This window comes from Folsomia candida, unplaced genomic scaffold (assembly GCF_002217175.1).
Source record: "Folsomia candida strain VU population unplaced genomic scaffold, ASM221717v1 Fcan01_Sc005, whole genome shotgun sequence".
NCBI classification, from domain to species: Eukaryota; Metazoa; Arthropoda; class Collembola; order Entomobryomorpha; family Isotomidae; genus Folsomia; species Folsomia candida.
In genome coordinates this window covers 5,113,944-5,140,149 of record NW_019091197.1, presented here as the reverse complement: position 1 = coordinate 5,140,149, position 26,206 = coordinate 5,113,944, and the positions used below count along the sequence as shown (strand labels likewise).

General features: G+C 35.8%; 6 protein-coding genes across 15 annotated transcripts; 5 read left to right on the top strand and 1 right to left on the bottom strand.

The window, feature by feature from the left end:
• The first annotated feature begins 2,377 nt into the window (after positions 1–2,377).
• Positions 2,378–3,510, top strand: LOC118432880. Its single transcript, XM_022097577.1, has 3 exons — positions 2,378–2,459; positions 2,552–2,615; positions 2,698–3,510. The coding sequence occupies exons 1-3, from the start codon at positions 2,446–2,448 to the stop codon at positions 3,460–3,462; spliced, it is 843 nt and encodes a 280-aa protein (XP_021953269.1). The 5' UTR covers positions 2,378–2,445; the 3' UTR covers positions 3,463–3,510.
• A 227-nt stretch (positions 3,511–3,737) lies between these two features.
• On the top strand, positions 3,738–5,174 carry LOC110850094. Its single transcript, XM_035852038.1, has 4 exons — positions 3,738–4,502; positions 4,569–4,816; positions 4,883–4,965; positions 5,052–5,174. The coding sequence occupies exons 1-4, from the start codon at positions 4,094–4,096 to the stop codon at positions 5,116–5,118; spliced, it is 807 nt and encodes a 268-aa protein (XP_035707931.1). The 5' UTR covers positions 3,738–4,093; the 3' UTR covers positions 5,119–5,174.
• Positions 5,175–6,258: 1,084 nt separating this feature from the next.
• On the bottom strand, positions 6,259–8,578 carry LOC110850039. The gene is made up of 3 exons (XM_022097521.2): positions 8,038–8,578; positions 7,765–7,963; positions 6,259–7,683 (listed from the first exon to the last, which is right to left on the bottom strand). The coding sequence occupies exons 1-3, from the start codon at positions 8,234–8,236 to the stop codon at positions 7,452–7,454; spliced, it is 630 nt and encodes a 209-aa protein (XP_021953213.1). The 5' UTR covers positions 8,237–8,578; the 3' UTR covers positions 6,259–7,451.
• On the top strand, positions 6,494–7,139 carry LOC110850406. The gene is made up of 3 exons (XM_022097839.2): positions 6,494–6,654; positions 6,725–6,891; positions 6,959–7,139. The coding sequence occupies exons 1-3, from the start codon at positions 6,502–6,504 to the stop codon at positions 7,137–7,139; spliced, it is 501 nt and encodes a 166-aa protein (XP_021953531.2). The 5' UTR covers positions 6,494–6,501.
• Positions 8,579–16,573: 7,995 nt separating the features above from the next.
• LOC110850405 lies at positions 16,574–21,157 on the top strand. Its single transcript, XM_022097838.2, has 6 exons — positions 16,574–16,677; positions 16,772–16,956; positions 17,044–18,408; positions 20,172–20,275; positions 20,339–20,555; positions 20,616–21,157. Exons 1-6 carry the CDS (start codon positions 16,670–16,672, stop codon positions 21,155–21,157), a joined length of 2,421 nt encoding a protein of 806 aa, XP_021953530.2. The 5' UTR covers positions 16,574–16,669.
• Positions 18,596–26,184, top strand: LOC110849769. Of its 10 annotated transcripts, none has more exons than XM_035851833.1 (9): positions 18,596–19,689; positions 19,987–20,555; positions 20,616–21,136; positions 21,336–23,053; positions 23,194–23,289; positions 23,387–23,455; positions 23,520–25,424; positions 25,499–25,749; positions 25,831–26,184. In XM_035851833.1, the coding sequence occupies exons 7-8, from the start codon at positions 23,529–23,531 to the stop codon at positions 25,727–25,729; spliced, it is 2,127 nt and encodes a 708-aa protein (XP_035707726.1). In that variant the 5' UTR covers positions 18,596–19,689; positions 19,987–20,555; positions 20,616–21,136; positions 21,336–23,053; positions 23,194–23,289; positions 23,387–23,455; positions 23,520–23,528; the 3' UTR covers positions 25,730–25,749; positions 25,831–26,184. The 10 variants fall into 10 exon arrangements, with proteins under 10 accessions (XP_035707726.1, XP_035707725.1, XP_035707724.1 ...); XM_035851832.1 differs by having other exon boundaries at positions 19,953–20,555; XM_035851831.1 differs by having other exon boundaries at positions 19,905–20,555.
• The last annotated feature ends 22 nt before the right edge of the window (positions 26,185–26,206 follow it).

Here is a 26,206-nt window from a genome sequence, read left to right as displayed (position 1 = left end):
TACTAGGCTCAAACTTCTAAAAATATTTACAATCCCTTACACTTACTACTTCCCAGTGGAGGTGGCCTCTATAACCCCTCCAGTTAATTTTTGTTCATATTTCACTTCATATTATTTCATGAGAAAGCAGTAAGGATCTCTGGTCCAAATTTCAGCTCTCTATGTTAATTTCTAAAAATCGGTATGGGTTACCCCATAGGGTCGCTCTAGATAAAAATTTTACCATTTTCATGTCATATTCTTCCATTAGGACCCACAAGCAACCTCTCTACCAAATTTCAGTTCGATATGACGATTTTTAAAAATCAGTATGAGTCACCCCATAGGGTCCCTCAAGATTAAAATTTATCCAACCTAAATTCTTTTTTTTATTACAATTAACTAGCAACCTTTGTACCAAATTTCAACTTCCTACGACAAATTTTAGAAATCCGTGGGGTCACCTTATCGGGTCTCCCAGGTTGAAAATTTCTAAAACTCCACTTCAATTTAAACGCTTTGAGGTCAGTCGCAATCTTCATACTAAAATATTACTGAAAATTATTACTATTTATTACTATAGATATTTCTCAAGCTACAAATATTTTACTTGCACTTACATCCTGCTCTAAAGGTTCTTGGTAGTTAAGGGCAACACATTTGAATAGAAATGACCCCCACCGGCCAACCACTTGACCGATCATGCCCATCTTCGAACTCATCCTTACTTTTTACCCGAAGATGAAGTATGCAAAATTTCAAGTCGATAGCTTTTGTTTAAAGAGAGTTATCGTGCCTACAGACGGACGGACAGACAGACATCTTGACAAATCTATAAGGCCATCTTAAAAGGCCTACAAATTACTTATGAAAACTTTACCCCAGCTCAAAGCTACTCTTTAATCTCGTCCAATAAGCCAAATGTACAAAATAATTCCAAGTAAGATTTTAACGATGTCGAGTTTTTTTATATCTAGCTACTGGTTTGAATGATGCTGGAATTGTACACGATGTCTTAGCAATTTAATGCAAATACCATCATTTCTCAAATCGATTGTCTTCAAACATCCGGTTTGGAGATAATGACCCCTTCCCGTGTCAAAAATTAACATGACGAAATTTTCAGTTTTTGGTCTACGAAAGCTATCGAGGTATTTTTTTCAATTCTAGCATATTGAGTTATTCATACCCCATAATTATCTTAAAAATTTAAAAGTAAAAAAAGAAAATAAATAAATTGAAAATAAGTCTTGGTCGCAGATCGGCATTCTGTGCCCTGTCCATCCACTCAGCTTAAATATTTTCAACATTTCTTAAAAGATTAGTATAAAATAGGCCGAACAAATGAGACAAAGTAATTAGACAAAGTAAATAAGTGGCACGTGAGATTGGTTCCTGACGCTCAGCTATGTACAAGCGCGATTCGATGTTTGCCATATTTGAGCATCCTATGGTTTGTTTCTTGTTGTGTAACAACTGCACTGCTCGTAAATTTCGTTTTAAATTTTTCGGTATATTTAAGAATGACAAGTAGCCTATTGAAATTCTGAGGGCGCCGACAGGCGCCCTCAGAATTTGGCGCCCTGGGCTTTTGCCCCGGTTGCCCTCCCCAATTTCGGGCCCTGTATGTATGTATGCATATTTGTATACACAGTAGTATGTAATTAATACCTGCATATTTATGATGTCAAAGAGTTGAGAATTTTTTAAAATCAACGTAAAATACATACTACTTCAACACTTAGGAATAGGATTTGTTACAGAGAATTTACCTTAAATCTTAACTCAGGAATTTAGAAATTTTTTATGTACTCTTAGCAAATATGCCATTAAGAGGGACAAATGCAGACTTGGTACTCTCTACTGAATTGGGTATAAGTAAATATAAATTATTTTTAACAATTTCCCTAATTGAAATAGGCCTACAAATACATATATACATATGTACAACCATTTAATTGCCTTCATTTCACGATAAACTAATTAGTTGCACAATTAAATGTGTAGTCTATTTCGCTGATGATTTGTGTATGTATGTACACCATAAATAGATTTATATACATACATACAACATATGCATGCCATTTTATGTAGTCACAGTGTATGCTGCAACTGCTTTTAGTGATTACTACGTGTGATCAACTTTTAGTCAAAATGAACAATTTTCCTCAAACTGTTGTGAAATTACATGATACACAATACATAGCTACATACTGAATAAATAGACATGTATGTACATACATAAATATTCCATACAAACTTCAAATAATGAATCAAGTTCAAGATCTGCACACATTACATAAATACATAAATCACAATAAATTGCCTCCACGTGTCTCCATTATCAATAACACTTGCATACTTTAAAACAATAAATATGCCCTTTATTTTACCACTTTCAGTACAGATTTCTTCAAATAATAGCTACATATTCATTCCTCTAGCAAGTTATCAAGTGCCTTCTTGATGTCACCTAAATTGTAAAGCCAAAAACTATTCTTAGCAAATAAATGTTAAATTTTAAACAGGGTTTAAATTCTTGTCAAATAAATTCATATTAAATCAATTTCAGCCACCTGGGGGTCATCCTGTCCTCGTCATTCATCTTTTATCTCGTTCAACCAGCTCAATGTCAGGTAAATATGACTTAAAACTAAAATTACTATATCATATAAATATTTTCTTTTTAAATTACTTCATCTCATCTCACCCCTTCAGCTCGCATCCGCCATAATTCCGCTCTACAACTTCCCAAACTTTAAAAACGACTCGGACGAAAGTTGGCAGCCACTTTTAGATGCCAAATCCCAATACCAAAACGTTTCCGCCTGGGTCATCGGCGGCACTCCGAAGGACTACAATTGGAAAGTCTATCAAGCCGCGTATAAAAAACTGCTTGACGTCGGTTTGAACATAATCGGTTATGTGAACACTGGCCACGCCACGATACCGGTTCAAACCGTTACGGACGGAATTGACAAATGGCGCCAATTTTTCTCAACCTTTTCCACTTTCCCCACGGTCAAGAGTGCGATATTTTTCGACAATATGCACAACGGGATGAATGACGGACACCAGGCTCGAACTAATGGGACCGTGCAGGGGGATGTGGTCAAATATTACGAAACTATTGCCCGCTACGCCAAGTCACAAGGTTTGACAAAAATTGTGATGAATCCAGCCTCCTACGTGAACGAAAGCTTGGTCGGTGTCGCTGATACGTTCAACATTTTAGAATCTAGCTACGGTTTTCAGGCGGAAAAGAGATACCAACAGCCGAAGTATGGGGTCAAGTATCCCATCCAAAAGTGGGGGGCTATGATTAACAATATCGTCGAGGGTCAATTGAGTCATGAGGAGATTAACGTGATGAAGAAGTATGTCAAGCACATCTGGGTGTCGGAATGGGGAAGTAAGGGTGCCCCCTCGTGGTACCGATTACCAAAGTATGTCATCAAGCTGTTCAGATATTTGAGTTATTAAATACGTGCTGGTATATGTATGTGTTTAATATTTTTAATAAACGCAAAATATAATAAACGTGAGCATAGTTACGGGAGCACATCAATGTATGTACATACATAAGTATTGCAAATTGTATAAATGTACATAAATATATAGATGTACATAGTCGATACATAAGTGCACCTTGATCATAAAATTCTACGGTTGATGTATACATACAAATAGGTTGATATGTATGCAACTTATCATATTTGCATTAAATGCAAATGCATGCAAATATTTTCAGTCTACAGTTTTCATCGTAGTTGGGGTTTGTTGTCGATAAAATTCATACATATGTTTCCGATGAATTATGCTTTGTTTCACATCATGCAAATTTTATCCGGACACAGGGGAAACATAAATCTATATATGTAAACGGAGCATGCTTTTGATTGATTTCTTTTATTATCCTTACTCATCGTCATGGTTTGGGGTGCACTATGCAACGTGTACACTGGCTCTTTTACGCAGTTTTTTAATGACTCAACTACCACTTGTGTTTCAAAAGACTACTCTAGAACTTGATCCACTTGACCCTTCTCGCACTATTTTCTACACACTCTTTATAATAAAATTACATTTTTAGTCATCCATCTACATATTTAAAATGAGATCATTTCCTCTAACCAAATCCACTCCGAACTCCTTAATTATTCAAATCAGGAAGGACTCAGAAATGCAACCGTGCAAAAAATACTACTTGTCCCAGTTGAATAGTGTCTCCGCAATTACTTCCACCACACCCAGACAACACCCACAAAATATCGTAGATGACAGGGAAGATGAGACGTACTACTTCGTCAGTTCTAACATTATAATCTTCCTCATCTACGCGTTTGCCGGCCAGGCAGTCTCGTTCTTGTCGATAGAGGTTCTCATGAATCTGGTGGGAATCGGCGACCTCTGGAAAAGACCGAGCATCATGGAATGCGTCAGTCTGATGGGATGTTGCCTTATAAGTTATGAAATTGCTGGGATCCTTTATAACTGGTGGAGTGACCTGTGGATGAAAATAGGTGAGTGGAAAATAGAATTTTGTAAATTTTCGATTTTTTTGTAAATTGTGTCACGACCAATTTCAGATATGGTAAAGTCTGTCGCAAAGGAGAAAGTACGTCCTGAAGAAACTTTTTATATTCCTGTGGGGGCTAATTGGTTTCTCGTAATTGGACTCAGCCATTTTTATGTGTGGAAAGATAACCAAATTTCTCTAGATCATTCTCGTAATGCTGTTACTAATGGGATGAGTGATCTTGAAGATGAGTATCGAAAATTTCTGGAGTATTATGTGAATCAGTTGGAAATCATGATGGGTCGAACGGCTGATAATGTGAGACATTTTGTAAAATATCGATAAATATTTAAACTATTAATATGAAAATGTTTAATTTCCAAGAATACTCCTCTTGATGAAAATATGCAAGTTGAGTCGAGATGGACGAGTGTCTTGCAGATTTTGAAATCTCAATGTGAACATTGGTAAGAGAATGAGTCATCTAATACTTACATATGTATGTAAATATACTTCAAATTTATCTATTAACCGTGTTAACGACTTTTTTCAGGGAAATGAAGGCAGCATTGCTGAATTCTGGCTGCGCATCACTCGAGATGCAGAGTCGGGAAATGTAGACAGAAATTTGACCCTTGGTCATACAGAATTGAGTTTCGCTATTATGAATTTTTTTGCATATTTTTTTGTAAATTTGTTCTAGAAATGTCGGCATATAACAATTTTCCAGCCTATGTATATCTTTTTATCTGTATAAATATGATTAATGTTGTAGCAGTAGTAATATATGTAGTTATCAAGATTTCGCATCATAATATATAGGTAAATAATATAAATAATTATTAATTATTACTTAATTAATTGATAATAATAAATTAACTATAATACAAATTCCTGATTACTTATCAATGCAATGAATCTGTATCGTACAATTGCATTACACACGTTTGTAGATATTTACAATTAGATCCCCAGGAATATTTGTTATTATGTAAGTATAATACACACAGCACACGCAATTCTTTTATACATAGATACTCATGCCTGCATTTTTATGTATCTATATACCTATATATTCGTGCACTTTATAGAACAGTTTGAGGCTCATTTACACGTTGGGCATATAAATATTTCCATATTTTCATATTATATAATGTGAATTAAATAATTAAAACAGTTTCAAATGTAATCCCGGTTTTATACGTTCATTATAAAAATGGAATACTTTATATGGCACTCTCACGAAGATAATTTATTCATAAATCATGAACCTCATAAAGTTATCATATAGGTCTTATAAAACTTCATATTTAAATATGTAAATTCCTAATTATACGAGACAATATATTCTGTTTTTAATGGAAATGATGTCTCAGACTAAAAATTGTTTTCAAGCCTTTCTCGCCCCCTTTCATAGCATGTACATAAGTTCTCAACCTAATGTACATATAAATATTCGTATGGTGAAAGACCATACATATGTACATACGTGCACCTACGAGAATATGGACTTTCTGTGTAGACTAATCCTAAGTTCTTATGCATGCATGTGGTACGTATAGTATACGTATCTTCATAACTAAAAGCTTATGCAACTAACCACAAGGGAATATCTTACGAATAAAAAGTCACATAATAATGTCCGAAAAATAAATAAGTACGTCCAATTGGCTATTATGTAAAATTATTATATAACATCTTCATCAATGTCAATGTTGGTTACGTAGTGACTTCCGAGTTTAGGAAGCTTATTTCCCAGCTAAAGCTAAGTATTCACCTATTTTTTTTCGGGCGAAAAAATTCCGGTCGAAATTTTTACCCCGAAATTTTTTGATGGGGAAATCGAGATTGGGGCGAAAAACAAAATATTTTTCCGAATAATTTCAGCCTGAAAAAGTGGCGGTATTCACCTCTAGAAATATTTTATGTACACACGACCTCAGCTCAAAATCCACTAAGATATTTGAATTGTGAATCCACAAATTAAACATTTAATTTAAACAATGGAGTCTGACTCGGACATTGAATTAGTTACTGTGATAACTTGTACAACCCTGGCACTACAGTTGCAACGACGTAAGCGCAAGCAACGTAAAAATTATCATGTGAACCCGTACCTTCAGCTTCGGAGCACTAAAGGACGGTTTTTCAAAGACGTGAGTAATTTGATTTTTGTTATTTGTGATTTAAAATTCAATTTAAAGTTGAATTAAATTGTTTTAATAGTTTGACGACATGAGATCTACTCCACACATTTTTCAAGAGAACTATCACATGTCGCCACAAGATTTCGATCAATTGCTGAATATTATTCAACACAGGCTGGAACCTAAAGTTTCAACCCGTCCACATGATGCTATAAGTCCACAAGAGAAACTATCAGTAACACTTGAGTAAGCTTATTGAAAATGAATAGGTAACTTATCATAATTTGTATATCTTTCATCGCTTGTTATTTAGATTTTTGGCATCTGGGTCTCTACAGCGTCACGTGGCATCAACATATAGAATCAGTAAACAACGTCTTGGTCCAATCATTGAACAAACTAGTCGTGCCATATTTGAAGAGTTGAAGGCGTCATTTATGAAGGTATTTAGCTTCTACTGTAAATTAAGTGTTGTGAAAAGAAAACCAAACTAGGATTAAAGCTGTTGCTGAACATAATTTTTATATATACAGCCGCCGACCAAACAAGAATGGGTAGAAATTTCAAATGAATACAATGGATTATGGAATTTTCCTAATACAATTGGTGCTATTGATGGAAAGCACGTGGCAATCAAATGTCCAATTAGTGCGGGCAGTGTGTTTTATAATTATAAAGTACATATACTAATTCATAACTCTACAATTTTTTTTCACCTTATTAAACATATTTTCTGGATTTCGCAGGGTTATCATAGTATTGTGTTGATGGGGAAAATTGTAATGATTAATGATTGTAAGGAAAATTTAAATTTTAAAATGGAGTAATAATGTATAAATAATTACGTGCGAATAGATAGGGCGTATTTCTCCTGCAACCGGAGTCGATTTCCCGCACGGTGGGTCATCCTCATTATTAGAAGTAGACAGGTTTAAATTCTCGGTCAACTCGACTTCGTCTGATCCTGAATCTGCTTGAGGAGCTTTGTCGTCGTTATTTTCAGTAGCAGTTGATGAAAAGATCATGTTGGACAGCGTGCTAATTATATAAATATTATTACATTTATTTAGCTTCCGACTTCACTTATATGGATTGATATATTTGTTCTGCTCTGCTTACGTCCGACTTGGTTTGGAAAGCACATAGAATTTCATGGATTCCCACAAGTTCCACCCTTCTAGTAATTTTATTTCATCAAAATTAAATTCTGTCTGAGAGGGGTCCTCCTCACTGCCTTTGCCAGATGGGCCCTTTTTTCCTGTTCTTTGATATCGCAGAGCGTCCTGAAGGGAACCCCAGGCGGCTTTGCAACGTTCAGCTGTTAAAGTTATTTAAACCAGTTCAATTAAACAAATTCATTTTGAGCACATAAATAGAGATCAAAGATTCTACCTGATAGATTCATTTCTGCCGCAATCTTCGTCCAAGAAGCTTCTCGAGCATCTCGATTTTTGTAATTGACGTGGGTCAAATCCCAAACTTCTGGAAACTTTTCCACCAGAGCTGCCAATGCCCGTTTTACATCCAATGTAAGTCTTGTAGACTCCGGTCGATCAGCAGTTTTCTTACGCGTAGCTGTCTTACCTGTCATTCTTAATGATTTTATATTCTAACTTCACTAAAGTGTAAAATTTTGCGAAACTAGTAGAAGAAATAGAAATAGCAAAATGCGTAATCTGAATATCCAAGAGAGAAATGATAACAAAATTTGGAATTGGCGCTCCAAATTTCGACCGAAAAAGTTTTTCAGACGAAAACTTTTTCGGCTCACTTCAGCCGAAAAAATCAAATAAATTTCGGTCGAGCGAAAAACCGTCCCAAGTTTTCACCCGAAATATTTTCCAAGGTGAATACCGTGAGGCGAAATGGGGGCGAAATTTTTTCACTTTTCACCCGAAAAGTGTGTTTTCACGCGAAAAACATGAGGTGAATACTTAGCTTAACCTGGGAAATATGGGAGATACTGAGAGACACTCAAGACGTTTCTTTATTAAATATAAAAAAAGTTATTAAATCTTAATATTAAGAAAACTATCGATACCGAAAAATAATCAAATTAATTGTCTCCTAGCTTATGACCTACGATAATTTTTGCAACTTTACGTATACATATGCATAGGGGTGGGTGCATTTAACCAATACGTGATAATAGGTACACCCTTAGAAGCCCAGTATTGAAATATTACCAAGCGCTATTAATATATTAACTATGACTCTCCCAAAGTGGTAGTGGTATGTAATATCGTGTAGTAATGTAATAGCTCGGTATTAAAAGTTTTGTCATCTCGGTAATAAGTTTTTACGGACTGGTGTAAGTGCAAATAGGTATGTAGCAACTTTAATACCGAGAAATCAATATCTACGTGACTATACCAGATTTCCAACAGTGTATCAGGAGATTACAATTTTTTGTGACTTTGTGCACTAAACAGTTCAATATCACAATGGTCTTTAAGTTAATTTTGAGCTTATTCTTGAAAAAAAACACAATATTAATGAACATTTAATAAATAATGGCCTGCCTAAAATAACCTTGCATAGCATAATAATTAAATCACCCTAAATTATTCATGGCCGCTTTTTCCATAACTGCAACTCCACTCTCAGCTATTCTTCGCAGTATCAACTTTCCACAGCAAAATGACATCAGAAAATATATTCCAAGCTTTCACCTACGTGCAAAAACTTTCCGACCGTATCTCAATCCACCCACTTCGGTGGGAAGGTTCGAAACGTAAGTTTGTCTACTCTTTTCGCACTCAAGAGAAGGCATGGTTCGTAAAACAATTCACAAGTTTTGTCCTAATTGGACTGACTTCGTTCACATTCGACCTTGTTTTCATCCGATTTGCACCTTCTACCCACCCATTTTACATGCAAATTAGATCAAGCCCCCACTTCTACACGGCACGCGCCGTGTAGAAGTCTGTATCTGATGAGCGGTCCAATCTACCTTGGCGGCCTCTACCTATACGGACAAGGGATGGCTGAAATACTAAATACGGTCATTAGTTTGGAGAAACAGTTACTAAAGTGTACGTGCAATCTTTCCTGCTAATTGTTCCCCCTAATCAATTAGCAGTTTTTTTGTTGCAGTTACTTTCGCATGGAAATCTCCCTTCGACAAGGCAAATTTTGCCAATCGGATGATCCTTTGTGCCCGAATTGCGACCATACTTCCGCCAATCTTGTCCGTGTCAGCCATCTTGACTCGAATCGATCCATACTACACCGTGATTAATGTCCTGCTCCCGCCAAAATTCATTGCTTCCCTTTCCATCAAATTATTTCTCACGTTGCTCCGTCTTATTTTAATGTTTTGCATTATACTCGAGCTATGCCGAGCCGCTTATATACTTTTCGTGGTGGTCATATTTTTCGCTTTGGTCTTGAGTAACGTACTTCGCCTGTTGGAACAATACTACGCAGGATTACCAGCTTTCAAGATCCTGGAGGCGAAACAGTACATCCTATTCTATCAGGAGATTTGCGTGCTAATTTTTGCCACAAATTTAGCATTATCCTTAATATGCTTCGCCTCGCTGACTATTGGATTTGGCATGTTTATCGTTAGTGGCGTCATCCTAATCAAATTGTGGAGACGAGCGCCAATCCTGAATTTGGTCATTTGTCTAATTCTGATACTTGGCGGGGTCTACTTTCTGCTGGTGCAATTTCCCCGTGCGGCTGAAGTTCACAGTGCAACTGAAAGGATGAAGAAACGTTGGTGTAGATGTTTATCTATGAGAATTTGGAGAATTCCAAAATTGCAGAGAAGATATATGACCAGAAAGACACGTAGTTTGCGGAGATGTTCTCTATTTGCAGGATTTGGACAGTATTCTTGCTTCAATTTGAGCAGAAAGACGCAGGTTACGTACATTCAGAGGTTGTTGATACATACGGTTGACGTCATTCTGTTGTTTGGGTGGTAGGTATCTTAGAATTTTGTTGAATTTGCATTTTAAAAAAATACTTACTATTTAATGGTCATGGAAATAAATTGGGTGGAGGTCTCAAATAAATATATCAATCATCAAAAATTCTATTTTTTGTTTGATTAAAATAATACAGTTTCCCAAGAACCTACGCAAACCAGAGTAAACTGCGATATTGGTTCGTTGTGAATGAGTCGAATGTCTTCACCTCTATCTGTGACTATGTACTGAAGCTGGGCTCGGTTCTGCGATGTCTAAAAAGTCCTGTTTTGATGGGAATCGAGCGTGCACGCGCTCTCACCTACTTTAGCACCGATTCATGTGCAATTTTAAACTTTGACCTAGAGATGCGAAATTTGGCATGGACATGCCCCAACATATCATATGTTGTGAATTGATGTTATATTATGATGCAGCATATGTTACATATGCTGCATCATAATATAACATCAATTCCCGTTCCGTTCGCTATAAATTTTTCAGGAAAAATCAAAAACTAAATGTAATACGGATAACATTTAGTTTTTGATTTTTCCTGAAATTGATGTTATATTATGATGCAGCATATGTTGGGGCATGTCCATGCCAAATTTCGCATCTCTAGGTCAAAGTTTAAAATTGCACATGAATCGGTGCTAAAGTAGGTGAGAGCGCGTGCACGCTCGATTCCCATCAAAACAGGACTTTTTAGACATCGCAGAACCGAGCCCAGCTTCAGTAACTAGAAAAAACTAATTGCATGTAAAGTACTTAAATCGTTATAAACGTTGATAAATAATACAAAGTGGATATGTATTTTATTTGAATAGTTGAGCAGAAATCTTAATGCGCACTGCCATCAGCTAATTTTATGATTTCAGTGGTAATTGGATCGACAAACTGGCACGTGATTGTATCTGTAATTACTAAAGATTCTGCATAATATCAGTAAAATTGAGTTGAAGTTAATATGTCAATCTTACTCACTAAAATATATACACAAACACTCATCTATTGATTATGTACCTACTGTATTTGTATCCTATCGATTACCAACATATTCTTACATTTTCTGCATAACTTTTGGAATTTCCTCCTCATTAGAAATCGCTTAGGTTAATTTTATTTAAATTGTATAAAAACTGCAGCATATTCTTGTTTTGAAGTCACACAGAGAGTGAAAGTTCATTTTAGGAAAAATAATTTCAACGCATTTCAAAATGAATTCAATAACCAGTTTGGTATGCATTTTTGCAACAATTTGCATTTCATGTTCCGCTCAAACTGATAACTGTGCTACCCGTGCAGCCAAGTTATCAACAAGACAAGGACTAGTTCCTGAAAAGGTGAACAATTCTTGTAATAAACAAAGCGAAGATCTTCCTTAATTTATGCATATTTTTCTTTGTTTGCACTTTACATGTTAAGTTACTCGGCAAATGGCTCCCTTATGGCAACTACTTCCCCGACCGTGACCGTGTCCCAGCCCAACTGCGCAACGTTACGATAGAATGTGGCGGGTATACACTTTTTAGACAGGATGCTGACCAGCAGAACTTTAGCATTAAACTCGAGTAAGTTCATGCAACATTTGGGGATAAAATAAGATATTCAACATATTGATTAGGGATATAAGGTCTAAATTATAATAAACAATTAAACCATACTCGTAGGTACAACACGGTGGAGAAGAATCTTCATACCGAAAGATTCGGCGAAAACGTCGTGTACCCCTCACCCCTTGCTCATTGGAAGAGATTCATCAAGAATGGGGATCCAAGTAAGTTCAAAATTTTACAAAATTCGAATTTATTGAATACAATTACCCTAAGATTAAGAAAAATATTTAACCACAATAATAATTTACCTTCGAATTAAAAAAATCTGCTATTTTTGTCTCACATCCTTATCACTTAAAAAATACTGAATGAATATTACAGACATGTGGTGGGAAGAGTAAATTACACTGATATATTTAACCACAATAATAATTTATAGTCGAATTTTAAAATTGGTCCTAATGAAACGATCGGAATGAGGACACGAGATCGGATTGTGACTGATTGGATTGATTGGAAGGAGAAAGAAATTTTTGCCGGAATTTTGCAAGGTTTCGGATTCGATATGACTCAAGATTTTGGGAAAGGATTGTGGATCCCTGTCCACCAGCCGAGATCTTGCTGGGAAACTGCTAATCAGGACAATTCAAAGAATAAGAAGGTGCCTAATTGGTTCATCGTTCCGGAAGCGGTGGAATGAGCAGGAGAGAAATGTATGTAGATGTACATACATACTAATTTTAAAGACATGCCGATTTCTTATCAAATAAACAATATGCATTTGGTCTAGAATAAAAATTCGTTTAAAATTTGTACTATATTATTCATTTTATTTATTTATTCCTGTAGCATGCGTATATATGTATATTTAGGGACAGGATTACCCAAACTTACATTTATCTAGTGTATGTACCACATCTACCACAACACCTATGACTAATCGACTCGATAATAAACACCACAAGTGACCCACACAAAATGAAACCGTTCAATAGCAACGGCACCTGCAGGGAAACTAACCCCATCCCAGATTCTTCCTATTCTGCCAATACTTTGACATTACCAGTTGCACTATTTTTCCTTCGGATAGGCTTGCATCATATTGAGTTACATATTCCATCTGATCAATTTCTGTTCTTCGGTCCAACCAAAATTTCCAAATTCCCGATTGTTCCAATTGTCCCAATCCTCTAGAGTACACTCGAGCAAACGCGTTTCTGTACATAAACCAGGAATATGCTTCGACAACTACGGGAAACTTTACTTTTGGAACATGTGACGAAAAAAGTTGCATCAATTTAGTCAATGGGTTTAAGATCTGGTCGGAATCTACAATACCGAATACCGATAAAGCCGAAATATCCGGCAGAGATTCCCATTCCTTTGTATTCACTGTAAACTTTTGCCTTTGTGAAAATTTTTGAACCCAGGTGATAATCCCGTTCGTAAAATTAGGAATGTAAACGAGCGACGTTTTTTCTATTAAATGCGTCAATATTCTTACACGATTGGTCGGTAAGTTACGATAGTTCATCGATGCCATGATTATCTTTGCTACCGCATATTTCATTTCGGAAATAATATAATAAATACTGTTTCCATCCCGCTCACCCCTGTACGATGGATAAATAGATGTCGTTACCAGGGAAATTTGACCAGATTCTACTAACCCGTTCAAATTCGGGGGTACTTCAGGAAATACGACCGATGTCAGATGGGATGTCATATCCCCCTTGTAAAGATTTATCAAAATAATCAACCCCAACATCCAGGGGACACTTTGGCTGGGGTACCTTGTACAATAATTTGTCCGCTTGGATCCTCTTAAAGCGAGAGACTGCTCAAAGAATGACGCCACGAGCCAAAATAGCAACTCAAGTAGTCCTAATTTATCTCGAAATAGGAAAGACGAAGTCCACAAAACGATGCATATTAAGAGACCCGAGACCACCCAGAAAATCCAGATGGTTTCATCGAGCGAACCTTGAAACGCGGTAAATCCGATTTTTACTGGTTGCGCGAACATTTGAACGTAATACCCTTGTGATCCTGATGCAAATGGAGGTTTATTAATTGGTCCGGAAAGCATCATCTTTTGATATCCTGTATACCAAACGATTCCTAGCGTCTCGACTTTCCTGTAATCTGGCATCTTGGCCGCAGTGTAATTGTACTTTTTGCTAAGGGTTTGTGAAACACATAATTCTGCAGATACTGGAAACTGAGATAATTTGAATGGTCTGTAGCAGTTGTAAATTGAATCGTGCTGTACGACATACAAACTAATTTGTAGGACGAGTTTCTTGTTCCAATTTAAATGTAGAGTCTCCCACAGTTTCGTCAATTCCTTATCGTAACGACTCAATTTCGAAATCTGATGAAAAATTCTGACGCAAGTGTAACAAAGCATCGACACTGATCTAGACTTCGCCTTGACAACGAGAATGGTTGACGTGACCCAAATATTCTTAAAATTTTGGAGAAACTTTACGAAATTATGAGATTCCTGTGGCTCCTCCTGTGTCCAGAGGAGAATGTAGGACGGGTTTTCACCAAGAATTTCCATGGCAGAGAATATGTTACTAATTTCTTCATATGAGTTAGTTTGATTTAGCGTCATATCAAACGTTACGATTTTGCAGGACAATTTGATGGAGTTATTGCCGCTGTGATATGATCCCCCTTTTTGAGCGGAATTATCCTTGTTTTTCTTAATTATAGTAGAACTTGGGTCCGAAGTGAATATAATTAAGGGATGTGAGACAGCAGATGCTGCAGCCATTAATACTATTTCAGAAGTCGGTGAGTTTTCGAACGGTTGTTTCGAAGGGAGGAACGTCTGTATGATACAATTTCCAATTTGAGTTAGGAATTTTTCGAGGCTTATTGTATCCTGTAGAATTAAGGATTCGGTACAATTATGAGGTAACACATTTAATAGCAAAACAAGGTAACACAAAGGTTTTCCAGTTATATTTGAAGGCCCCATTTAAAAATGCGTGTAGCAACTTTAGGCTAGCTCGAAGCTCATGTTGCAAGGTTAATGAAATGAATATGCAGAGTGCAAACTTTTAACACGTACAAATGAAATAAATAGATTAGAAAGAGTGAATCCATGATGTTTAACAATAAATTTAGTGACGCATATAAGGTTAAAAATTTACTATTAGATAAACGGAAGTTCAAAGACAAAATTTCACGACAAGAAACCAGGAAACTCGTACCAGAAATTCTGTAAACTTTTATCATAAAGTCCTCCCCTCTGAATCTTATCATCTTCATCATTACACGAACAACATGCATGATAAACATGATTCTAATCCACTTAATAATCGGGTGTGTCCACATCTATGCAAAATAATATATATTCGATGTTTTCATTTAGGCACATAAGGTTACGTACATGTGATATGGTACATATCTACATCTGCACGTACATATCTATACAAAAGTTCGTTGTACTTGTAAAGTTGATATCTTATTGGGAATCTGACAGTGGGCTCATTAAAGCTAATTAAATTAGGCTTTCGATTTGGAGTACACAAATACGTACATGGTTGTAAAATTCAAGGAAAATGGATGAATAAAAATAATACATAGAAGTAAAAACTTGCATATCTTATTGCTGGATCATATATATTTATGTCGCAAAATATAAAAATATATTATTCATGAATTTATGTACCTATACCTACATAGGTACCTATATGTACACCTATACGAACGTATATGTAAATACATACTTCCCGAAAAATTCAACTTCCTTTTCTTGTTGAACATATTTTTATTCAAATATCTGTCAAACTCGTCATATATCACTATAAATGCATCCGGATTGTGTGGACATTTGGGGAAATGCATGGTTTCATTACACACATGTATATATAGATTCTACGGTGATTTTTGGAGCAAACAAAAAACACACAAATTATGTAATGACATCCGTTTGTTAGGCAGCATTTTGAAAAAAAACTAATCATTGGCAAAAATCGAACTTATTTACCCATAAAAATTGTTATATGAATTTCTTACAAGCCTCCTCGGGCTACGGCCCTGGAAGCAAGCATCTGTGCTCCGCCATTTAATATTTTTTAGTAAATTAATTGTTTTACTAAAATTAGTGACAAATTCCGTTGAATTTATGTCACATCTATTTAATTAAGCTGCCCCCTCACTAATTAAGCCAAAATTGTTTTGACAAACTATTTTCCTCCCATGGTTTTAATGAAATTAAAAACTACGTACAATACGTCACTATTGGAATAAAGGAAAGGAAGGATTTTTTGTCCCGTCCCGTTTGACCTCAGCCGGGCGTGAGAAAGCCGTCGACTTTGAAAAACCCGTCCCGTTTGACCTAACCCGGGCGTGAGAAACCTGTAGGATTAGAAAAAACCCGTCGCGCTGTGTGAAAAATGGAATGTCGAATCTGCAAGGAAATAATTGTACCCCGTCGCCACTTCTTGCAGTGCCGGCAATGTCTTCACCACTATCACAGGACGTTTTGCCTCCCAACAATATCCCCTGCGTTGTGGACTAATTATAAAGATAATGGTTGGGTCTGTAATTCTTGTATTAATACTAATTATAATATCCCTGCGAATTCTAATAATGTTTTATTTGAGGAATTACCATTTTTCAACGCGGATGAAGAATCTCAACACATAGCGGTAAACAAACAAAATCTCAAAAAGAAGAGACATCTCGTGGCAGCGACTTGAATCAAAAAACCCTGCACTCAACACAGACCTCTTCACTTAATAGCTCAGTTTCAAGCACGAAAACAGCTGCAAAACTTCAATCAATAGTTTTAAATAAGCGAGTTAAACAATGCAAAGGTAATAAGTTTTGCCACGTTAACTTAAATAGTGTTCGCAACAAATTTGAAGAGGTGTATAACTTTTTAACTAATCATCACATTTCAGTTTTTGCTATTACTGAATCTTACCTTGACCCAGATAGAGATTTATCATCTACATTTCAAATACCTTCTTACCAAACTTTAAGAATGGATAGAGAAAGCTGTTGTGGTAAAAAATCAGGTGGTGGTTTACTTATTTACATTCACGAATCTTTTAATTACGATGTGATTGATTTTAATTTCAAACTCCCGGGTCGTGTACAAATTTTAATAGTGAAAGTATATTGTGAATTCACTAAACCTATAATTGTCTCTGTTGTATACAATCCACCTGATACTGACAAAAGTGAGTTTTTAAATTGTTTTATAAACTTGAATACCTTTTTATCGACTTTTAAATTTGAGAAATTAATAGTAGGTGATTTGAATGTAAATTTGATTAGAAAAGGAAATGTTTTTGACATTGTCGCTCATAAACTCTTACTTCTAGCTAGAGAGTTTAACTTGTCGCAAATAATTAAAGGTCCGACACACAACGCCAGCTCTTTGTTAGATCATATGTATGTATCAGATAAAGATAAATTTCAAAACGTTTTTCATTTCCCTTTCGCTGGTTCCGACCATGATTTATGTATAGTTGCTTTTAAAAAAAAACATGTCAAGTTTCCTCCTCGAGTTATACAATGTAGAGATTTGAAAAGCATTGACTGGGATATTTTTAACAAAGATATTTCAGATTATACTTTAAACATTTCGAAAATTAATAACAATGTTCCGAGTAGTGTTGATGAGGAGTTTAGTAACTTTAACACACATGTTATGAATGTATTTGATAAGCACGCACCTTGTAGTAAGAAGCTAGTTAAAAGCAAGCACTTGCCATGGTTTAATAATGAGATATGTAAACTTATTAAAGACAGGAATCGTTTACTGCACAAAGCGAGAAAAACTAATAATCTTTCTGATTTGAAATTGTATCGTACTGCTAGAAATTTGGTAAATTACTCAATGGTGAAAGCAAAGAAAAAGTATTTTTTATGTAAATTCGAAAAGGTTACAAAGAGTACCTGCAGTATGTGGAAGTGTATTGATGAGTTGACTGGTTACACAAAGAAGGATTCTAAGCCCTTGAGTTCCTTAATGGTTAATAATGTTTATACTAATGACAAAGTAAAGATAAATGACAATTTAGCTGATAGTTTTGTGGTCAATGGTAGTTTTCAATCTATTAGCAATGATGAATGTGATAAAGCAATTAAAAATTACTGTGAAAACTATGATTATTCTGAAAGTCGCACTAACGATTACATGCCAATCGATATAAAAACTTTTGAAGTTGAAGGGAGTATATCAAAAATTAAAAACAAGCAGGCAAAAAATGTGTTAATGCCCACGATTACAGTTATCAAAAAATGTAAAAATACTTTTAGTGAGTTTCTTTCATTGTTTTTTACGTGCTTTATAAATCAGTGTATTTTACCCCAATCTTTCAAATCAGCCACTGTTACGCCTTTATATAAAGGGAAGGGTAGCAGATGTCAAGCTTGTAATTATAGACCTATTTCTATCTTAAATGTATACTGCAAAATTTTCGAAAGGTTTTTGTTTAACAGAATGATGATTAGAATAGAGAACAAGTTATGTAAATCTCAGCATGGGTATAAAAAGAACAAATCTTGTATCACTGCGATTAAGGAGTTTACGAATTTTGTGTATGAAAGTATTGATCAACCGAAAACGAAAGTGGTTGCTATAATGTGCGACTTCTCTCAGGCCTTTAATAGTATCGAAAAAAATGTTCTGTTAAGCAAACTTATGAATGATTTCAAATTGGAACCTTGGTATATATGTATTGTTAGAGAAATATTTAGGAATCGTGTTTTTAGATTCAAAAATGATAACAAATACTACGAAATGTCACGTGGTACCTGCCAGGGTAGTGTCCTTGGGGGACTTTTTTACAGTCTCTACTCCGATAACTTGTCTTCTAGGGTGTCATGTAATATCTTAAGTTATGCTGATGATGTCATCTTGTATGCAAAGGGTACTGATGCTGATGTTGTACTCAATGATCTTATTATGCAGCTTGAGAGTGTGTGCGAATGGTGTGATGAGAATGGTATCAAGCTTAATTTCGCCAAAACTAAGTTTATGATCTTCCACAAAGAACATGACAAAACAGGAATATCTGATAAATTGTGTTTTGAAATTAGAAATGAAACAATTGAGAGGGTTAATGAGTTTAAGTATTTAGGAAATAATTGACCCACATTTAAATTTTAAAAAACATTTTGACGTGGTATGTGAAAAGGTTGCAAGTAAATTAAAATATTTGAGAGGTTTTAAGAGATACATAAATGAGCATGTGCTTAAAGTTGTTATAAATGCGTATGTACATTCTGTAATTGACTATGGAATTGAGATCTGGGCAGTTCAAAGTGACGCCATGTTAATCGATTTACAGAGAAAGATCGATCGTTTTATAATTGAGTTTTTTATCGCAAAGAGTCCAAGAAAAAATACAATGTAACGAATTCACGTTGTCATAATGAGTTTGATGTTAATACTCTGAGAAAATCGTGTAATTTTATGACTGTAATGCAAAGAAGGGGTTATGTTATTTTAAAGTGTGCTTATAAAGAAATGATGAGTGGTAATGTTGTGCTCTCCGGTAGGAGTGATTTGCGTAAATGTCCACTCATGTCACTTGGTAATTTCTCGTCACAGATCTTTCGCAAATCTGTGAAATATAGAACGATTATGCTATGGAACAGAGACTGGTCAATCCCGGATTAAGGATTGGGGATTGAGATTAGGATTAAGGATTAATTAATCCCTAATCCCAATCCTCAATCCCAAGTTTTTGAAGTTTAATCCCTAATCCCAATCCAGTTTTCCATTCCTTATTTTTTAATCCCAAACTAGGATTAAAATGGGATTGAAATGGGATTAAACCTGCCTATGTCCGCAAAGTTGAGGATCTAACTGTCGCTCCACCTGTTGTAAGGTTATTCAAAGAGCGAAAACTGAACGCATTTTGAATCTCTGTCTCATTATGTTGAACCATTATTTATCTCATTATGTTGAATCTCTGTAATTTTTAATCGGGGAAGGAAAAAATAAGAATGGACATCAATAAAAATTTGCCATTAATTTTAAGAGGGGTATTTTTTGAAGTCTGTACAATTAAAGATGGTAAAGTCGACGCCAAGTGTAAAGAATGTGAAAAGAGTGGAATAGCAAAAATTGTGCAAGGCTCAATCAAACCAACATCCAATTTTACATCGCATTTAAAGGTAAATTTTCAATAAACAATGACAGCTTCTCGAATTAAACTAACGTCATATTTGCATTCTTAGGTTCATGTAGAACAGTACCATAATTGTCAGGAACTAATGAAAAATCCTCTTAACAAGGTGAAAAATCATAACAAGCAGCAAACAACGCTCCCATACTCAAGAACAGTTATTCCAGCAAAATCAACCAAAGCAGAAAATTTAGTAACTAATTATATTATTGACGCCATGTGTCCATTATCAACAGTGGAAAACTCATCATTTAAGAATTTAATCTCAGGTGTGTCGTTTAATTTTTTTTCTATTATTGTCAAGAACTAATTGGTCTGATTGTTCGTAGGATTATCTGATGGGAATAAATGCCCATCGTTAAAAAAGCTCCACCTATTGATTACAGAACGATACAATAACTACGTTTCTAGCCTTATCAGAGATCTGTCGAGGATTAAGTACTACTGCCTGACAGCAGATGTATGGTCAAGCAGACGACGTAGTTTCCTTGGAGTGACAATTCACTGGCTCGGAGAAAAATTAGAGCGTCATTCTTCTGTCTTGGCGTTGCGTCGTTTTAAAGGAACCCATGACTTCGAAAGAATAAACGACACGCTGCAACAAATCATGAGTGATTTTGAACTAGTCCGAGATAAAATTACTTGCATAGTGACTGATAATGGCTCGAATTTTGTGAAAGCTTTTAAAGAATATGGGATTGATTACCAAACGGAGGACGAAATTAGCGAATCGGAAGAAGAAATTGATTTATTGGATAGAGAAGAATTCGTTTCACAAATTTTACTTCCATCCCATCAACGCTGTGCAAGTCACACATTAAGCTTAGTGGCCACTACCGACTTGAACAATGTGGGTTTTGTCTATTACTAGGGGAGATCCATAAATTATGTCACGAAAAAATTGCGATTTTCTAGCCCCCCTTTTAACATATAATACACGATATTATTTCCTTGGACCTCCCCTCCCCCTTCTAGCGTGACGTAATTTATGGACGGTCCCTTATGCATTATATTAAAACTTCTCACTGTATCATTCCTTAATTATTTAGGCTAATATTGTAACCCCTCGTGGCCAAGTAAACTTCAAGAAGGTGTGCAGCAGTTCTCTTTCAAAATGTAACACACTTTGGAATATCAGCTCTCGATCTACCAAGGTTGCCGAACAAATAAAAGATTTATGTGGGAAGGCGCTTATTCGACCAGTGATTACACGATGGAACTCTACGTTTGATTCTATAAGGACTCTATTGGAAGTCAGACCACATTTGTCAAAGATTTTTGAAATTGCAGGCGTCACTACTCTGGAACAGAGCTGGATTTTCTTAGCGAATATGTATATGCCATGACTCCAGTCGCTTACTCTCTCGATAAACTGCAAGGTGAAAGCACATTTTATTTTGGATACATGGTTCCAGTAATTCATCAAGCAATCAAGAAACTGGACGCTATTTCAAACGAAAATAGATTATTTGCATCACCAATTTCAAATACGTTGAGTGCAGGAATAAGAACCAGATTTAGATCAATATGTGAATTAAATTTGGCCGAAGTTCGCGACGCTGTTCTGGCAACGATTTCTCTCCCGTTTTTTAAATTGAGATGGATTTAAGCTGACAAACAAGAGGATCTCAAGAATGCCTTCATCTCTGCTGCGAAGTTATTAGCGTCTGAGATGGCTGATAGTGAAATAATTACAGAAACATCAGAATCAACATCAATATTGGATAATTTTTTCGAATTTGACGATCTTCCATCAGATAATTTGCAAGAGACAACTAACAAGATTGAGCTGGAATGCATAAATTATTTGCATGACCCTTCAACCGAAATTAGCAGTTTAGAATCATATCCAACGGTTAAGAAACTATTCGTAAAGTATAACACTTCATTAGCATCTTCTGCACCAGTAGAACGAGCATTTAGTTATGGTGGAATGATTTTTTTACCTAAGCGATCTAATCTTACGGATGAAATGTTTAACATGTTGGTTGTTCTTAAGGTCAAATACTAATTGAATAAATTAATTTCAAGATTAGTTATTTGAATAATTTAATTAACGAAGGTGACGCAATTTAATGCCAGCATTTTCAGTAATGCGCCAATTAATCAGGGACTAAATTAATTCGAATTCCTAATGCGAAAAAAGATGACGAGATATTTAATCCAGGCTTAATCCTAATCCCGCATTGAATTTAATCCTTAATCCCAATCCTCAATCCCAAGATTTTTAAAATTAATCCTCAATCCCAATCCTTAATCCCAAAATTTAAGAATTAATCCTTAATTTTAATCCTCAATCCCGATATCATTAATCCGCCAGTCTCTGCTATGGAATAAGCTCCCGAGAGATTTTGATATAAAGAGTATGTCATATAATAAATTTAAAGTTGCCATACATGAGAAAATTTTTGAAGATTAATGTATTTTACTATAAATGACTCGTTGTTGGTTAGTAGCTATAGTTGTTTAGAGTATATAACTAGTTTGTTAAATTGTCTATCTTTTGTGTCACTTGTGGAAGAGCATGGTATTAACTGTGAACTTGTTAGACACCTGAATAAAGCATCAATCAATCAATCAATCTCGAGTCAAAGTTTTATCAGTCCAATTTCAGTATATAAAGAAATACAATAGGCACATTTTACCCCAACGAAACAAAGGGTTACGACTTTCTCAAGCGGTATTCGGATCTCCCCAAATCACAGATGCTTTGTTTGCTTTGTTCAGCCCGCTTGGAAACCATCAATAAATTTCAAACTGTGAATTGGTAAGCTTTGTGTTAAGTATTTTGCTAATTTTTCTTCGTCATTATCAAAAATTAAGTTCGGGTGTGAATTTTAGATAGCGATTTACATTCGAAAATTGGAGTAAGAGTTATAATAATTTTTTGCAATGATTCTTTCACAGAATGTAGAAACTGACTAAAACAGAGTCTCGAGTTGAGTAAGGAGTGTTGGATTTCGAATTACATAAATAATTAACGGAGCTGAAGAACTATTTAAGGTAAATTTGTGAAGATAAAATTACGTAAATGCAAAAATTTATCTTGATATTAAACTACTTATTTATAATTCTAAATTTATTCCTTGTACAAACTTAGGTGCGTAATATCCTTAACCTTTAGGAAATATAGCAACCCAAATTTACTTGGAAGCAAGTCAAAACAATTGTAAGCGTCTACTTTAATGCTCGAATAAGGTGAAAATCTCGTTAAATTAATCTTTAAATTACAGACTCGCAAGATGGACGTAGTAGAATCTTTTAACGACATGAACATTGATGAAGATAGCTGTTCCGGTTCCGATGATGATGTCCCCGATTTAGAACCTTCAAATTCAAGTCCATGGACAAACAAGAATTTCCTTTTCGCCTTGGTCGACCATGATATCAGCTCTAAACCTGTTGATTATTATACCACCAATTCATATATTACCCCAACGCTCTGCGGAAATAGTAACGGGGACATGAAATTTGACGAGAAAAATCGTGTCACCATTTCCACCATGTTCAGTAATCAGGAGAAAGTTATCAACGACAAGTTCTTTCTCTGTCGCACCATCACTCCATCATTCAAAATGACAAGAATGATGTCAATTGTTGAGGATCCAGAAGGTGAAGACGCTGTTCGACTCGCCATTTACAATTACTCGAAAATATCAGGTGGTGACTATTTGAAGTACGCCTTTCCCGTGGGAACAATCTTAGCTGTAAGAAACCCAAGCTTAAAGAACAGCTTGGACGGGTGTCTCGCCCTCTGCTACGACGACCCTAACGACGTTGTCATCATTTCTGAGGAAACTTTTGCCACCACGTTTCCAAATATTGTCTGGAATGGGGAGATCCCGGAGAAATATCTACCCAAGAAGAATCCGAACGCAGATAAGGTCACAAAAGCCAAAAACTCTGGAAACAAGGCATTCGTCGAGAAGAAATACTTGGATGCGATTCGCTTTTATACGGAAGGATTGGAAGATTGCAGAGACATTGGTATCCAAGTCCAAATCTTGTCCAACCGAAGTGCCGCCTTTCTCCAACTCGGTTGCTACTATGTAGCGCTTGTCGATGCTACTGATGTCCTCAAGTATGATCCCAATAATGTCAAAGGAATCTATCGACGTGTGCGGGCTCTCTGGGGAATTGGCCGGTATGGAGAAGCTTTGAACTTTGTAAACGGAAAACTCATGTCGATTCCATCTCTCCAAATGGACAAAGTTTTAATTGATTTGAGAAAAATGGGAGAAGAATTCAACACCCAAAGCAGAACGGGGATATATGACATGGAAACCATTATCATGAAGAGTGATCCAAACCCTGACCTCGCAGAATTTATGGGAGCCTTGAAAATCACTCAGATTCCGGGAAAGGGTCGCGGCCTTGTGGCAAAGAAAGCTTTCTCAGCTGGAGAGCTTCTAATGTGTTGCAAAGCATTCGCACACCACAAGCGGGTTCACCCCACGAGTGTCTTGAGTATCATGTCGGACAATAGTTTCGAATTAGTGAGCCAGATTGCGCAGAAAATTTCACTCGATGTCGAACTGCGATCCGAATTTTATGAACATTTCCCCAGAGCAGAATCAAGCAAGAAGACTGGCGCGAATGAAGATGCCGATGAGATTTCTCGTCTCCAAGAGATTGTGGGGATCAACAGCTTCTCTAACCGAGAAAACAGCGGGCTATGGGTCCTCCCCTCGTACTTTAACCACTCCTGTATCGGCAACGCAATGTGGCGGATTTACGGAGACATGATGTTCGTTCGTGCCCTCAAGTCGATCTCGCAGGGAGAGGAGGTCCTTGTTGCATATGTGAATCCGGAAACTGATTTGGAACAGAGGAAGGCTGTTTTCAAAAGGCATAAATTTACTTGCTCCTGCCTTTTGTGTGAGATTCAAGGTTGTGAAGAGGTAGATGGAACCAAGGAACGTCGAATGCGAATCATGGAGTCTATCAAACGTGCAGCAGATGGAAACTTATCTGGAAAGATGGTAAAGAAGATTTTCAAACTTATTTCAGATTTGGAATCTATTCAAGAAGCGTGTCCAAGGTTGAACGTTTTCTTCACTGACGCTATATTTTTAAAATTATCTAACAAATTCTACCAACTAAAAATGTATCGGGAGTGCATGGACATTATGGAAAAGGTAAGGTTTCATTTTATTTGGAATTGGTACGATTTGCAATATACCAAAGTTTTAATTGCGATTAATTTCTCCAGATTCACTTCGTCACGGAAAATTCTCCCATGGCGTTGTATGCTGTGGAAGCATCCATCAATATTTTGAAGGCTTGCTTGTTGCGACAACCATGCGATCGGTCGCTGATTAAGAAATGGGTTAAAATTTTGAAACAAGATTTATTTGTTGCATACGGTTGTTTGGGGCGGATGAGAGGATCAGAAATGTTGACGAGTCTGAACTTCTTAGGAATTGATTTTTTTGAAGGGTGAATTTCGTTCGGAAAGCGAAGGTATTTAAAATTTGTGCAAATTTGTAGATTAATGATTTTGTTTCATGCATACAAAGTTTAAAATATGTTTTGTACTTTCAGTTGCTGATTGACCCGATAATTACTTTCATGGATGATTTATAACCTTATGTACTTAATACAGGATGATTTTTTCCTATTATGAAATATATTTTATAACCTGCACTATTAATTTTTAGTAATACTAAATACTTCTTCATTAATTTTTTTCGTAAAACAAATTTGTAGTATGATTCATTGATTGTTCAAAATTAAGAAGTGCAGTAATGTGGTGCACAATGAAACACCAGTAATGATTGCTATTTTTAATATGTATGTATATATTTTTACCTTATTTAATTAATCAATTCTCCAGTGGAATATGTACGTACATATCTATTTCCTAAATAAAGTTTTAATCCCACACAGGTGCAGTTATATGTGTGATGCTCGCATGATT

Bases quoted from the DNA above. Each gene is read 5' to 3' on its own strand.
- LOC118432880 (XM_022097577.1), top strand. The intron at 2,616-2,697 runs GTAAATATGACT...TCACCCCTTCAG, and splicing joins TTCAACCAGCTCAATGTCAG to CTCGCATCCGCCATAATTCC.
- LOC110850094 (XM_035852038.1), top strand. From the start codon at position 4,094: ATGAGATCATTTCCTCTAACCAAATCCACTCCGAACTCCTTAATTATT. The intron at 4,503-4,568 runs GTGAGTGGAAAA...GACCAATTTCAG, and splicing joins TGACCTGTGGATGAAAATAG to ATATGGTAAAGTCTGTCGCA. The intron at 4,966-5,051 runs GTAAGAGAATGA...GACTTTTTTCAG, and splicing joins AAATCTCAATGTGAACATTG to GGAAATGAAGGCAGCATTGC.
- LOC110850406 (XM_022097839.2), top strand. From the start codon at position 6,502: ATGGAGTCTGACTCGGACATTGAATTAGTTACTGTGATAACTTGTACA. The intron at 6,655-6,724 runs GTGAGTAATTTG...TTGTTTTAATAG, and splicing joins AAGGACGGTTTTTCAAAGAC to TTTGACGACATGAGATCTAC. The intron at 6,892-6,958 runs GTAAGCTTATTG...CTTGTTATTTAG, and splicing joins AAACTATCAGTAACACTTGA to ATTTTTGGCATCTGGGTCTC.
- LOC110850039 (XM_022097521.2), bottom strand. From the start codon at position 8,236: ATGACAGGTAAGACAGCTACGCGTAAGAAAACTGCTGATCGACCGGAG. The intron at 7,964-8,037 runs GTAGAATCTTTG...TAACTTTAACAG, and splicing joins GGCAGAAATGAATCTATCAG to CTGAACGTTGCAAAGCCGCC. The intron at 7,684-7,764 runs GTAAGCAGAGCA...TTATATAATTAG, and splicing joins CTTTCCAAACCAAGTCGGAC to CACGCTGTCCAACATGATCT.
- LOC110850405 (XM_022097838.2), top strand. The intron at 20,276-20,338 runs GTAAATTTTCAA...TTGCATTCTTAG, and splicing joins ATTTTACATCGCATTTAAAG to GTTCATGTAGAACAGTACCA. The intron at 20,556-20,615 runs GTGTGTCGTTTA...GATTGTTCGTAG, and splicing joins ATTTAAGAATTTAATCTCAG to GATTATCTGATGGGAATAAA.
- LOC110849769 (XM_035851839.1), top strand. From the start codon at position 23,529: ATGGACGTAGTAGAATCTTTTAACGACATGAACATTGATGAAGATAGC. The intron at 25,425-25,498 runs GTAAGGTTTCAT...TAATTTCTCCAG, and splicing joins GCATGGACATTATGGAAAAG to ATTCACTTCGTCACGGAAAA.